Source organism: Grus americana, chromosome 1 (assembly GCF_028858705.1).
Source record: "Grus americana isolate bGruAme1 chromosome 1, bGruAme1.mat, whole genome shotgun sequence".
In the NCBI taxonomy this organism is placed as follows: domain Eukaryota; kingdom Metazoa; phylum Chordata; class Aves; order Gruiformes; family Gruidae; genus Grus; species Grus americana.
Window position 1 is genome coordinate 69,661,984 of NC_072852.1, and position 15,628 is coordinate 69,677,611.

The following is a 15,628-nucleotide window of genomic DNA, read 5'->3' on the forward strand; positions in this document are numbered from 1 at the left end:
CTTGAAATAGAAATGACATCTGCAGCCCCAAGAATGCTGCACTACACCCACAGAATCTGCTTTATCTAGCAATCTGCCACTAATATTTTGAGACTCTGGCAAGACAGTGAGGGACTGCCTCCCCAAATTGTTACTGTACAGCTGTCCTTAACTGAACTGTGCCATGAGTTCCCTTTGCAACATTGGTGAAGAAAGTCCTCTATGTTTTCCCTCACAAATCATTGCAGATGTACTTATCTAAGATATCTTGCCATGCCTGTTGACCATTTTGTGATTAAAAATATCTGTTGTTTTCCATGCTTCCTTTAAAATTGGTATAAAACCTTTCATATTTATGAATATTTAATATTTTTCAATTTTCTTAGCTGATGCCTATGTTTATTAAATGAAAAACATCTACTGTGGGGAATATTACTGGTTATATCACTTGTGCTTTGGAAATAGAGATAACTGTAGTGGCAGTCTTTTAGTGTATCATCAGAAATAGCTGTGATTTGTGGGTAGGCCTAGCTCATGGCTGGGGATGCTGCATAAACTCTACCACCTAAGAGTGGTTCCCAGAAGTGATGTGACTCAGGCACTGTGCTGAGTCACAAATCCTCCCCTGCTTCCTCCTTGCTTGCAGAAAGTAGTAGTTTTCTTCTGAACTATATTAGCAGAAAAATAATTACCTCCCACGCCCTTGGCACTGGCTTAAGTACGAAAATCTGTGTGTGTGTGTGTTTATCAGGAGGCGGAGGAGGGATGGATGGAGTTGAAAGTCCTCTCCTTTCCCTTTTATTCCTGCTCATTCCCAGAAGGTCATTTGTATGAGACTGTGCCTGTTCATACTCCTGGTTCAGGCAACGCTGTGGCGTAGGCAAAATATAGCCCTGAGAAACCAATTGAAGGAGTAGACTCGGGATACGCTTTCTCTGAAGATCTGAACTACTAATATGATGAGAACAGGTAACCACCCTGTCCAGCAAACCAAGCGTGGTCCAAAATTGAAGACACGTGAAAATGTGAGATACTGGCTTGGAAAGGCCCAAATGTTTTTTTTGAGACCAACCTACCATTAGTTTCCTTGGATATGTTCCACAGCACAACAATGCCAAGTGCATTTTAGCAGCTGGGTCTGGTGCACTTTTTTTTGTGTGTGTGTGCCATCTTACTGAGCATTGGTTGAAATGCAAAAAAGCTTGTAAGTACACAATGGGGTATGTAGGTAATCCCATTGCTTTAGGTGCAGACACTTACATGCTTAGAGATAGGCATGTTTTTCAATAACTGCCTAAACTGATGAAACAGCAACCAGCCCCTCTCGTGATTGTCTTCCTGAGAGAAAGATGCATCATCATATAATAGCTCTAAAACACCTGCAGCATCTCTAACAGTGTGTTTTCCATGGCTTTGAGAAAGATCAATGTTGCTTGGTACAAGCTCTTTTCCTTCTTTCTTCCCTATTTCCTCTACTCCCCAGTTGTGCCCTAAACTTTTGGGTTGATGCAGTCCTCTAGAGGCTGAAAAGGGCTTGACCTGGTATATAAAGCAATGTTGTTCCCCTGTAATAAATATTTAAAATGTTTTATCAGTGTAAATAAATGTGAAATTCTGTGAGCCTAGGGAATGGCATTAACGTGTTTTGCTTACTGAAACACTTATGGAATCAGTGTCAGCCAACAGAATGCAGCCAAGAGGGTTTTTTTTAAAGGTAAACTGAAGTGCTTTTAAAATAAATACTAAGAGCTGTTTAAGATCTTCAATTATTAACAGAAGAAAAGCGCAGGCTGAAAACTTGCAAACAATCCTTTTTGTGGCACTTTCCCTAACTTCTGCACAGTAATCTCTTTGTCCAGCCTGGAGTGTGCAAAGATGAAGAGCGTGCATGAGTTGAGACAGAGAAGTCTTTTTTTTGGTTTTTTTTGGTTTTTTTTAGTTCAACTGTCTTGTCTTCCTCTGCACAGGGAAAGCGCATGTAAAAGCGTGTAGAAGTTCTCACCATTGGTTAGAAAAAGCATTGTGACTGCGTGTAAGGGGATGATTCGCCTTGATTTACCCTGATCAGAAAGGCATCTGATCATCCGCAGACACTGATCTGCATCTCTCAGATTTCAGAACACAGATTTGATGTGTTTTGAGGCATGTGGGGTTTTTATTTAAAAAGTGTCTCTCTTCTGCCTACCCATGGCTCTCTCCTAGTCCTTTAATCCTTCTTTATCTTCTCTCCCTGTTGTCCCCCTTGCTACTACACCAACTTGTCTGATTGTCCAGGCCTGGTTCCTCATGCTCTTCCTTGCAATATTGAATAAATTTCAATTTTTATTTTTTCAAATTTTATTTTTTTTATTCTTAACTGAGAATAAAGTAACTTCCTGGTAGCAGCTATATTGCAGCAATAAGCTTGACAACAATGCGGGGAGCATGGTTTGATACGCATATACCCCTTCTACAAATCCTCTGAGAGAACATTTTTAAAGTTGCTACATAGTTAGCGGTTTAAAACTTTTAGAAACTCTCTGGACACTTTAACAGTAATGTATGTAAGTTTGTTCATTAGTTGAATCATCTAGATTTAAAAACAGACTGCCCTAACGGGGTACTGCCCAGCACACACATCAATTCATGCTAACAGTATTCAAAAGCTCATCTCTTCTTCAAAGTCGGTTTATTATCCTCAGGAAGCTTTTCTCTAATTAAGCTGGCTGAAGCTCCTGTAAATCTTCTGGTGGTACATGTTCCCCTTGACTGTGTGAACACCTTGTCATCTCATGTTTACGGTGTAAGCCTTTGATTTCATTCTTTGTTAACATAAAGGACATTGGTTTGTGCAGATATTGTTTTCTCTGGACTTATATAATACACTGAAGCACTTTCACAGCATGGGTGATAATGAAGCCACATTTAAAATGAGAGTGCTCTCTGTTCATCGTGTCTGTCCTCAGCACCATCTCAAGAGCACTGGATATATCCCATAATGAATATTAAGGGTAAATTACATAAGACCTGGTATTAGAACTCTTAACCTGGTAATCTTGGCTATGTTTTGGATTAACAAGGCTCCTAAAACACTAAAAATGGAGACCTTTATTTGCTTTTGTGCAGATTTATTTGAAGCTACAAATATTTCAATATGCAAAGTTTGTGGGGTTTTTTCAGGTTCATAGCCATCTGTAGTCTTTTAACTTTCTTGTATGCTTTTTGGGACAAGGGGGACATTGTTTTAATTTTCTGGTAAATGTTACATTCTCAACTGCTGTGAAGTATTGGAATGACGTTGATGTGGACTGCAATTCATTTTCTGTATATGTTTAGAATTAATAGACTGAATGAGGTGAGCATCTAGGGGGAAAGGTTTACTGCCTCACATAATCACAGCAATATTTTTTCCCCAGAGACGTTGCTTATCCAGAGTAAGTACCTAGAGGTAACTGAGCAAGCCAAACAGCCCATTCTTGTATAGGATGAGTTTTGATCCTGTCAGTATTGTACGTCAAGTCAGGATCTCTTTGTGAAAGCCAGAATGTGTCATGTTGAGTATCACTCCCTTTGGATAGTAGCATGAACCATTAAGAGATAACTGAACTGACTGCAGACACCTGAAAAAAAATGCTCAGATTAGAAGGATGCTAATAGCTAGCTTTGGATTACTAGCAGGCAGTGACTGATCTTGCTGGCCTGGCAGCTGATGCCACCTTTGATTGCTTCTGCTGCGTCCCATTGTGGCTGGGGAGCAAATGCAAAGTCTCAGCCTTAGCTGTGAATTGACAAGTGGATTGCCTACAAGTGAAAGTGCTTGTCAAGAGATGTGTCATCTGTATTAGAAAGTATTTAAATCAGTTTTAAAAAGTAATAAAAATGAAAATCTAAGATCTTAGATGATAGATTGTAAAAGTTAATAGTTATCACAAACTCTCTTGGCAGATGTATAACAGACATTTACAACTCGTGAATCACATTTTTCAAAAATCACAGCTAATATCAGCTTCTCTGAGGAGATGACAGTATTTGCAGGAGACATTAACGGTTTCTGGCTCTCAGTCATTGCAAAATCATGAGCTCATAATTGTTCTGATCTGGCTATTCATAGACTATAGAGTTCTAGAGGTCTTTCAATGCTTCCAGCATTAATAACTTGCTAGTGACAGTGGTTGCCATCACTGCCACCAGTGATGATAACTTTAAGACCTTTGCAAATGCAAATCCTTACTAAAGGCTTATGAGGCTGACTTTGTTGTTCTGGTTTTACAAATGAGGAGGAGGAGGCAGAGAGAGGCCCATGAATCTGCCGCTTGAGCCAACTGCATCTGAGGGTACAGCTGCTTAGTGCTTTAGCAAACCTGGCTGCAAGTAACCTTCCCCAGGCCATTCTGGAAACGTGCAGCTCACTCATGATTAGGACTTAGACCAGTCTCGTGCCTTAATAATGACCACGTAATATCTTGTTGGTACCCCTTTCTACGGACCTGGACAACCTCTGTTATAGCATGATCCCTAAATCTTGGGGCAAAACCAGTACTGCTGGTTGTGACTCTCCCTCTGTTCAGACTGAAGTAAGGTGAGGTGGGTCAGGAATGCAGCAGATCCTAAGAGGACTGGGAGCTCTCAGTCAGTGTGGGTTTGGTGGCCCTTCAGCAGCTCAGGCTCTGCCTGATACTGGTCTGACCTCTGGAAGAACCCAGAGTCAGAGTAGAAGCATGACTTCAGTTTGCCATCTCTCCCCATGCTCTGGGGTGCAGCTGTTGTACCCCAGCATTTGCCCTCTAGCGTGTCTCACTGTTCCTGTCCTGCTTCAATTCTGGTTGTTCTTTGTTTTTCTCATGCTTTAACTCTCCTCAAAACTGTCTGGGGAGCACCTTAGGCCTGCTTTTCCAGAACAGGCGAAATAGCTAATGTATTCCCTCCCCAGGGTGGTAGTATTTTGGTGACAGGTTAAGGTAATACCTGTTTTACTTTAGTCTGTGATCCAGGCTGTGATGGTAAATTTGTGAAATGTCAGGGATCTTCTGGAGGGAGGTGATCTGTAAATGTACATCTTTACATCATCAAGATAATGAGTTCAGGTGAGGGGGAATGAAATAAAAATGACATTATTGTGCAATTTATAGCCTCTCTAAATTTTGTTCTTTTGCTGATAAGTGCTTCCTTCTGTTCTCTCTGCAGGTCTCCAGGTGGTTTTAAATTCAATTATCAAGGCCATGGTCCCTTTGTTGCATATTGCCCTGCTGGTGCTGTTTGTCATTATCATCTATGCCATCATTGGACTGGAGTTATTCATGGGGAAGATGCATAAGACCTGCTACCATGTGCAAGGGGGACTGATAGGTAAGGGGAACACTGTCATACACATAAAGATATTCTGAGGGAGGCTTTCCCAATATAATAATAATGGAGCATTTGTGCTGGTACAGAAAATGGGTGGCTGTGGCTCTCTGCTGTGTACCTGTTTGGGGTTTCACAGTGGTGGTTCCTCTCTTCTGCTTCTTGGATATGAATCACCTTTGATGTAGAGAGACTGTCTCTGTCGGTGAGAGTTCGGCTTGCTCCTTTTGGGCACTCAGTTCTTGGCCTGTCTGTAAAGGCTACGTGCAAAACTGTCAATTCCTGCTGAACACAGCAGCGAACTTTTTAATGTGGACCTTTGGTACTACAAGCCAACCGAGTTCTTTAACAAATCTCCCAGATGCTCAAGCAACACTAAAGTAGTGATGATTTCACCACTAGCAGACTGAGCTACAAATGAGATGGCAGCACATAAACGAACAGCTCTTATATTTTATTATTGATCTCATACTCAAATACATCTTCATTTTAAACTAGTATCACTGCAAAGGAATTGAGCCCCAGTACCCTTTGCTTTTAACCACAGGCTGTGACCGTCGTTAGAAGTGCAGCTATTAAGAAAGCAAAATCATATTAATGGGAAGAAACTTTTAACACCGAATGCATCAGGAAAGAATTACTTACAGAAAGAAATATTCCACTTTCAAAATAATGCAATTGTATTGTCACTCACTCATCTAATCACCTGCTCTTTTTCATTTGATTTATTGAACTTGAACAGCAGTGATTTCCCATGTGGTTGTGGGTGCCAATGTCTAGGACCCAGTTCAGCTCATAACCAAGAAAATATTGTACAGCAGGAAATTGTTTCAGAAGTTCTATATTTTCTGCTTATATAATGTTGGCAGATTTCATTTTCTGGAAATGATACTAGAACTATAATGAATTGTCAGTCTGGTTTACATCTTTAAAGTGTATATATCTTTCTCCATACTGTCTGGAATTATTTACATTACAGCATCTAATGCTAATATTACTGTTTCTGGCACACTTTAATAATCAGAATGTGATCATAACTTTTGGAAAAATACATTTTTTGCCATATAAGATGAGAAGAAAACATAATTACCTGCTCCCCCACACATGCATACCTGCATCTGTTATAAATGTAGCACTAAGCTCTGAAATATACATATTTTTTTAAAAAATCGTAGGTTTTGTGCTTATAAAAATGTTTTATGTAACATTTTTCATATACCAAAGCATTTAGGCAGGTTTGTTGTATGGGTTCTCAGATCTTTGGAAACACCTGTACAAAATGAGGGGCAGATAATCAAGCAGTAGCCTTAACAGAGCTTCTGAGTGGCACCGGGCTATCGATAAAATGCCACGCAGCTTCTAAACTCCAAAAGAGCAGAGCGCCGGAGACCCTGTGCTGTAATTTAGCAGTGGCCCAGCACCATACCAACCTCTCTGCAGAGAGAGCCTGTCTGCTGCAGAGGTTCAGCCTCCTTCAGCGGAGTGCCAGTCAGTGCTGCAGTTCCCTTCCAAGATTAACCCAGATGCCAGGTGACTGCGGTATGAGAACACTGGACATAACATGCAGACTAAAGAAATCTAGCAGACTTCATCTAATGTTCCCTCTCATGTTGAAAGACATGATTTCTCCCTCATAGGACGGTATGCTTTAAAAAAAAAAAAAAGTCCATCTCAGTTTTGACTGTAAAATTTGACAACTTAGCTATTATTTTTACAAAAAGAAAGTGAAGCACAACAAAACATCCCTCTGCCCGTTAAAATTAATACAGTTGCTTGTGTATTCCTAGAGAAATCTGTCAAATTCACCGCAAAATGTATTTGTTAAAATTAGATAGCACGCTTATCAGCGTGTCAAATAGCAATTAGTTCTCTTCATCTCCTTTTTCTCCCTCCTCTCCTTTAAGATACACCTGCAGAAGATGATCCGTCTCCCTGTGCCCCCCAGTCTGCGCATGGGCGGCAGTGTCAGAACGGCACGGAGTGCAAGGCAGGCTGGGAGGGACCCAAACACGGCATTACGAACTTTGACAATTTTGCTTTTGCCATGCTGACGGTGTTTCAGTGCATCACGATGGAGGGCTGGACAGATGTACTGTACTGGGTACGTATCCGAAAATGATAAGCTGAAAGGCCTGCTCATGTGCTACGGCTACGTCGAAACTTCAGGGCTTTAGCTTTCTTGCTTGTTCTATATAGTTAAGGCATGGTTGCTAGCATGGAGCTTTAATTAACTCAGAATATTAGTGGAAAAAATGGGAGGGTTTATCTGGCACAGTTAAATCAAATATAAATGTTGACTTTCCATTGACATGTTGAAAGGTAACACGTGGCTTATTGATTTGAAGATTTGCAACGTACCTTTGTTGAGTAGAATGTCATGTAAAGACCTTCTCTGCAGGAGTGAAGTATCTCGTACATCTCCGGATTACTTGATGTAGAAGTATTTGTGACAGATAACTGTGTGCTCTACTCATGGCATTAAAGTTACAAAGGCACTACGCTGATCAGCCTGTAGGTTCTATAAGAAAAACATCACAAATTGCTTTTCATGCTAGCACTACTCCTGATTATGACTTTTATCATGATAGTATTAGAATAAATTCTGTTAACTCTGATATTGGTATTGATCATGATTACATGTTTAGCTGAAACATGTTATTATATTTAATTTAAATGCAGTCTCATCTTGTCCTTTACCCTAATTCTGGAAGTTTCAGTAGCTTTAGTTTTTACCTTGTAATTCCTAATGTGTTGAGAAATTCAGTGGCAATACAATTATACTATAAGAGTTTAAACCAGATTTAGCCTTCACCTGTAAACCAGATATAAACATGTTTCTGGATTCTGCTCTGGCCATCAACTTTTGCAGCAATATGCTATGGTCCAGGAATTTAATTCACACACAGCTCAGTTCCATCTGTATAAGGCTAACCCGGACTCTGACTGACTTTGAGGACTGGCATATTACGACACTTGGTTCTCCAAGACGGTAGGATGTGCTACAATGCACGATGGAGTTTAACTCAAGAAGACCCAAAGCACACAAAAGGATAATCTGGACTGAGGCAGCTCGCACTGTTAATCAACATCAGCTTCTCTCTTAAACATGAGCCTGAAGCTGCCTTCTACCCACCAGTGAGTTAGAGTTTACAAAATTTCCCTTTGAAGATTTAGCTTATCTGCAATATATAGTCTCTATATGGAACAGCTAGCAGTTGTCTCTTTATCCTTGTAAATTTAGATTAGAATTGTGACTCTAGCTTCCTTCTAATGCCTGAGATAAAGGGCAAAGATCAAACCACAAGGGGAGTCTGGGTCTCAGAGCACAAAAATTGCCTGTACTTGAAAAGAGGGTATAGATTAATAAAATAATGAAGAACAGAAGTTAAGTCAGAAGAGCAACCGGGTAAAACTACTCCTCGGCTCAACCATGGCTATACATAATATACCTGTCTTTTTATCACATTTAGCTCACATTCCTCCAGTCTTTGCATGATTGAGAGGATTTATAGGTAGTTCAGAGTAAATAGGAGAAAGTAAAAGATATCAGAAATAAACAAGAAAATAGTTTTGGCAGTGTATACCACTTAGCATTGTGAAACCTATCCATAAGTTGTCATCATTTTCTCCAAAGGCACGTGTTATGAAAGACCCTGCCAATCCCCACACTTTTGGGTCCATGCGTCATTTGCATGACTGGATGTGAATCATTCAGAACTCAGTTATCAGTTATCTAATAACAGGAGCCAAAAGCATATACTCACTGCTAAATGATTTTTCTACCACGACTGCTGCAGATGGTCTGATTTTTTTTTTTTTTTTATGGCATCCCTGCAGCAACCTGGATTTTAGCTGTTGGGTTTTTTTTGGTATTCAGCCAGCTTTTTTCACTGGTTTCCTGAGCTGTTCTTTTTTCTTTAGAGACAGCATGGTGAACTGAGACTTGAGATAAATACAGATCGATGGTCATTGTTTTTAGGGACATCCATATACTTAGCCTTTTAGATTATGGCTTTGACAGAATGCTTGCTTTGGAAACAAAAGAAATATTTATTTTCATCAGTTGCCAGTCATTCCTAGACAAGATTACAAAAGATAAGAGTTAGCACTGCAGATAAAATTTCAGTTATTGAGGAGGAGGAAATTTAGTTTGTGAAGAAAAAAACTGTATCACCTCTGTTTAAAGGCCATGAAATACAAAATTTGAGTAAATACCCGAACACCTGACCTGACAGACATACTCGGTTAAGCTGCTGTAAACAATCCTAAAAGTTGTCCCATATGAATTTTTGCCTCTTTGTGTTATATTGACAAGGTGGATAGAAGTCAGCTCTGATCAGCGTTTGCCATATGGTAAAGAAGATATCTGAGACGCGATGCATATTTCCTTCTGCAGAGAGGTCTGTGCTACTCTGGGGGCAGATGTTGAATGGGCAATTAACTACAGGACACACCTATGAGATGCATTGTGGCTTTAATATTTATATGTAGAAACAATCTCTAAACGTTCACACTGTAATTTCATATGCGGGTGTTTCAAACCATATCTATTGTGGCTTATACAGTAAGTTTTATAGTCCATGAAAAGGGCATTCTAGCTTAAGCTAGCCAGATCAAAAGGAAGAGTACTTCTGGATAGTAAAGAATAGAAAAGATGCAACATTTCAATTTCTGAGAGTGAAGGAAGAATTTTAGTAAGTGGGGTAGGATATAAATACATATTTTAAACTTAGTGTGAGCCACTGTTTTAGCAAAGTCTGACTCCTATATAACTCTACCACCCAGCCTTTGCCTTTTCAGCCAAGAAAGAGTGGACTTGTCGTAGACATTGGGGGCTGCACCTCCATAAAAGTACAGAGATAAGAGGCTATTCTCTTCTCAAGTAGATAACACTTCGAAAGATCTCCTGGATCCACAGTGAGGTCATGGAAAGTAAAATTTCCTTTATTAGGAAATAAATCTGCATAGTTAATTAAATTAGAAATCCAGACTTAAAGATCCCCTCTGTCCAACTACATCCTGAGATAGTTGGTTGTCCATTTTACACTGAAAGGAGAGTAAAGATTAAAGAATGGTATAAGAAAATGTTGTCTGCAAATCAGACAATTTTGTGGCTGAAAATTTTAGGTGATGGTCATTCTTTAAACTTAATGATGTAAGCTAATGGGTTTTAATATTAAAAGTGTTGAGCATTCAAAGTTCAAGCAGACTGTTAGGTTCTTAGCACCTCTGCAATTCAGGGTAGATACCAAAGTTTGAATCTAGGGTCCTGCTGGGGTCAATGGCAAAATTCCGCTTAATTTCAAAAAGTCTCACCTTCTTTTTGTAAAATCTCGATCACGGTGTTGAAATTTTCCACATGAAGTCATGTGTACAACACGAGGACTTACAGATGCCTAATCAGGACCTTGGTGCCTGTTGTGATAGTCTTCCAAGGACATACATGTGGATGTAGGGAGTTTTCTGTGCTCCCTCCTTAAATCTGAAAATAAGAGCCTGACCTAAAACTCAGCAAAACAACAGATAAAGCTCTGAGCTGAATGACTTGGCTGGAAATGTTTAGACAATGTAGCAATTCCCTTGGTTTGAACTTTTCTATAAGTGCTTTTCAATTATATCTTCCTATTTTCTGATAAATAGCTTTTGAAAAGTGCTTAGACCTCTGCATTCCTCTCAGTGGGAATGGAGGGAGCTTAGCACATTTCAGCATGTTGCCCTGAAAAATATACTAGTAATTTCATGAAACCTATGCCTGTCTTGTGCAACACTTGACAAGGTTAAACCTGCATGTTTAAAAGTTAGAAAGCTGTATGACCTTCCACAAGCCCTGGACTCCTAATCCACTTAGTAGCTCTTCAAATTTTACGTTCGGTTTCCTGCTTCCTTCTTCATGCTTCCCCTCATGCCTCCTCCAGCTTTTCACCTCTGTAGTGAAGACTCTCTCCTCTCTCATTGAGTACTATTTCCCAGCCTGTGGTCCACATCCTCACAAAAAGACGGTCAGAGACAGGAAAGCAATAAACTTTTATTCCCTAGAAGGACTTGACATCAATAAGATCAATACACTTTCCAATCTCCTCTCTCACTCAGCAGATAAGACTTGCGAGAAAATTGGCTTCTTTTGAAATGTGAAAGAAAAATGTTAAGGAAAGCAGTTTGACACTGCTATAGTGGCAGGGAGGATGATTACTTGCAAGGAGTCAAATTTTTAATGCAAAATAACTATATTGGACAGGATGAAAATCCATTCAAAACAACCTTTTGTCGACTCTTCACTGAAGAATAGATCTGTGTTGAAGAGAGCGTTAAGTGTTTATACGAGCACATCTCCTATACTGCCTCAGTCTTACGAGGTTTACTTTGTCCCAGTATAACTGTCAGGTGACTTTGTCTCATATGCAGTCAGTTTATAGAATCATTTGAGTAGACAGACACCTCTTGTGATATGTCACATCATAATTTTTCCTATGCATTGTAGAAAGATTGAGCTTATTATTCTCAGAACTCTCCTTAATGTATGATCAGCCACATTAGCAGCTTGCTCCCTTGCCGGCACCAAGGCCCGTTTCTGAAGACCCCTCAGTCTTGGAAACTTCCAGCAGCAGATGCAAATCCAAATGTTACAAATTGAGTCATTTGGTATTTTGTAATCAGTCTCTGCTGCACTCCGTTATTTCTTATTGTCTTGTTGACTAAGGAGGAAAATTAATCCCTATGCAGTTTGTAACATCCTGTTTAAGTATTTGTAGGCATTTGTTGTCTTCCCTTAATCTTTTTCTAATCTGAGCAGATTCAGTTCTTTCAACTTTCCCTAATGGGGCTTCTTTTTAATTATTTTTACTCAGTTTGTTACTGTCCTTCAGGGGAAGCTTCGCTTCCGAGTTAAATACAACTCGGACAGCGCCCTGTCTCTAGAAAGGCTGTCATCTTTGTGTGGAATGTGCTTTCGGCAGCTGGAGCCCTGTGACACTGCATGCAAAACTGTCCACTGCAGCCTCAGTTTTATGTGCCTGGTCTCTCCACTCCCCTGCATCTAAGCAATCGTATATGTAAATTAAAACAGAGTATAGAGCGAGCAACCGTAAGGTGTTGCATTGGGCTATTCACACTGCTGGGTAGTGGAGAACCCGGTCCTGAGATGTTCTGCATACAGCTTGCCCGTTACAGCTTGAATTCTAGGATCAAGTAATTCTGCTTGATCTGCTTGATGATTATTAATAACAAGCAGCCTTGAGCGTGCCATCGGTTTTGGGGGTATTGGCTTTGTCCCATGTCATTTGGACAACGCTTCAGAATACTTGGTTGAGTCTCTGAAAATAACATGCAGTGCCTCCAGGGACAGTTTACCTCAAGGCTCTAACTGTAAACGAAAGAGTGTGATATTATTAGAGATGGACTAAAGCCAGGTCTGGATGAGATCCAGGGCACTAACCTGTCCCTGGAAGAGATGCCTGAACTGACACATAATAAGCTGACTCCCTCAAATTTAACTGAACGATCCTTGGTAGGCTTGCCCAGCCCCTAGGCAAGAAAACATTTTAGTGCTCAAACAGTGAATAGAGCCACCACAGTGTAGTGAGATTGAATGAGTGGAAACATTCAGAAGCATCACATCCCCAAGGACAGCATAGAGCAGAATATATAGATACAGTGGGTTAAAAAGGCTGTCTTGGAAGATCCTTACGTCTCTGAGTCTGTGATACCATACTTCCAAGAGTCACTAAATCAGCTTGAAACTGGAGCTTACAGTCAACCGTACAATTCCCATCATGAAATCAAAATGGAACAAACTGGACAACAGAAACAATTTACTTTGCTGACAGCATTGACGTATCTTGTGAGTTTTTCTCATTCCCCCACAGCCTGTTGCAGCCAATGAGGAAGATGATGTCAGGAATACAGAGATATTGCCACAAAGTGGAAGACATTAAACGTAGAGCTGCAACCCCCAATTTTCGCCAGCTGTGTTTTTCCTTCTAACCCTTTATTCTTGCAGCACTTAGGCTTGAATTAGTAAGGCTTTCCACACAAGAGAATGATCTGATTCTAAGAATATATCTGTCTACATGTTTCCATGGTGTTTATTCCCCATCCACCCCCACCCCTCCAAGAAAATGCTGGGCTTTCATTGTTGTGGGGTTGAGGTTTTTTTAATCATCTTTTTGGCAGGGTTTTGCATGGATGTGAAAAATTTACAAATAAGCATGCAAGTATGAGCAACCCATCTCTGTGATTGCAGAGGTTATTTCATCTCCATCTGCTGTAACAGTGGTGGGTAAGCGGAGAGGGCCCATAGTTCAGAGCACTGAAGGGCCACAGCATTAATGCACTGAAAAAGCAGTGTCCACACTGAATTTGCATAAATGCTGACCTAAATCTGTTTTCCTTTTTCTCATGAATAAGTGCACGTGCAAGTGTCATGGTTGCCTGTACTGTTGCCTTGGAAGTGAGTAACAGCGGTGACTTGCTGTTGCCACCTGCCACAAAAACCTGCTGCTGAACACTTGTTCAATGCAAAACAGGCACTTACTGTGTGAAATGAAGTTTCCATGAGCCCTTCAGACCTCAACTTTGGACCTCTCAGTGCTCTTCTATATGGAAAGAAACTCTCCGTAAGCTCATCCATAAGCTTCTTTGGGTTGTTTATGGGGAGGTGTTAACAGAGACCCTCTGCCCAGTGCTCCTGCGTGGGAAGGACCTCTTTTAATAGCCCTGTCTTTCTGTTGCCCTTTCTCTATTCTTTCTTCTTTTGTTCTTCCTTAGACTGTTTCCTAATTGCTGCTGTCTAATCACCACTGAGACCTTTCTTGTCTTTAATCTTTAATCTTTTATCCCAGAGCTATAAAATTAAGAGCTGAGCTACAGGGACACTTACATATGACTTAGGATTTTGAGTGCCTCTGTTTGTGGGTGCACTGCTTGGGCCCTACTACCATTTTTTTTTTCCAGAGCTGATGATCATTGCTTTCTGAAACAATTATCTTCAGAGTTGTTAAGTTTGGACCCGTATCCACTAGACATATTCACAAATAACAGACTTTAGTTCATCATCTAGACCCTGGGAAAGAAAAAAAGAGAGGGGAATATGCCCAAGGTCAGAACAAGTGGTGGCTCTAGAAGTGACTATTTAAAAACCTCATGTTTATTTTGAATTTAATTTGTTTCAACATCTTTTTTTCAAGAGGAAAGGCAATACATCTAAACCCTCACCAATCTTACTGTGAATAATAAGTCTTCCTGCCTGCAGAGAGAATTGGTCCACTAATACTGGCTTTTTTCATTTATTTCAGTGGGATTTCTGCCTGAGCAGGACTTGAGGGCTCAGTATGATAGATGGTCACACCATCATAAGCGTATAGTTTAGCTGCGCCCATGACCTCCTCTAGAACTGTCTCACTCCAGTCCTCTAAACTGCACCCAAATTGGATGCCTAAATACAATATTGGGCACATCTCCCTAAACATACAAAGTGACCAGAAGTAGAAAATGAGGTGTTTAGGACTCAGTCAGAGGAATGTTTATCACAGAACATCCACACCATGGATTTTTAAAGCATGTCTAAAAGAAATCAGTCCTGGACATCGTGCTGATCTATCTTTCTTGGTGTTGCTGATAAGACTCACAAAAAAAAGAGAAGGTGCAGTCTTGTCTGCTAATAATGCAGTTGCACCTCATTCAGGCTCTTTGATAGTACTTTCTCCAATGAACCTCTAGTGCTTATACAATATCTGAGTGGCTAGTGTGCCTGTCAGATGAAGGTTTATTAGCTGTGTGCTATGACTTCTAGATATTGTACATTTTATTTGAGAATTTTGGGTGTAATTTCACAACTGAAAGCTGGATTCATCATCTAAAATGTAGAATGAATTTCTAGGAATATCACAGGTTGGGAACTGGCTACAAAGGAAACTGAGATGTACTGATCAAGTGCAAAAAAGAATTGGCAGTCATGCCTCCACTTATTGAAGGTGGTAGTGATTATCTACAACTTACAGTACTGTTTTTCATTATCTTTATTTTTAAGGACTTAATTGACTATGTAAATCAATGAACAGTACATGCTGGTGTATTCCGGTGCATGCAGCAATCAATGTTGTTCTGATATACTTGTGGTAGAATTTGCTGTCAGTCTGCACTGAGATAAATAGAAGCAGTTATAAAACAGCCATAAAGTAAAATAGGCAGAAAATCCTTTCTGGATAATCAGCCATGCAAATGTAAATACAAAATAAACAGAGACAGGAAGGGATATCCCAGAATTCTAAGATGAAATGAAATCTTTAGATTCGGAAACCCACCGTCCTAGGGGATATTTTCATGCTTGAAA

At 40.1% G+C, this 15,628-nt stretch overlaps 1 protein-coding gene across 3 annotated transcripts in view; it reads left to right on the forward strand.

Moving 5' to 3' along the window:
- The window catches only part of CACNA1C (calcium voltage-gated channel subunit alpha1 C), a 490,567-nt gene that overhangs the window by 307,726 nt on the left and 167,213 nt on the right, over positions 1-15,628 (forward strand). For all 3 annotated transcript variants that reach the window (XM_054839051.1, XM_054839061.1, XM_054839042.1), the window contains exons 6-7: positions 5,143-5,304; positions 7,206-7,402. In XM_054839051.1, the coding sequence (XP_054695026.1) occupies positions 5,143-5,304; positions 7,206-7,402 (359 nt within the window). The remainder of the gene's footprint in view (positions 1-5,142; positions 5,305-7,205; positions 7,403-15,628) is intronic.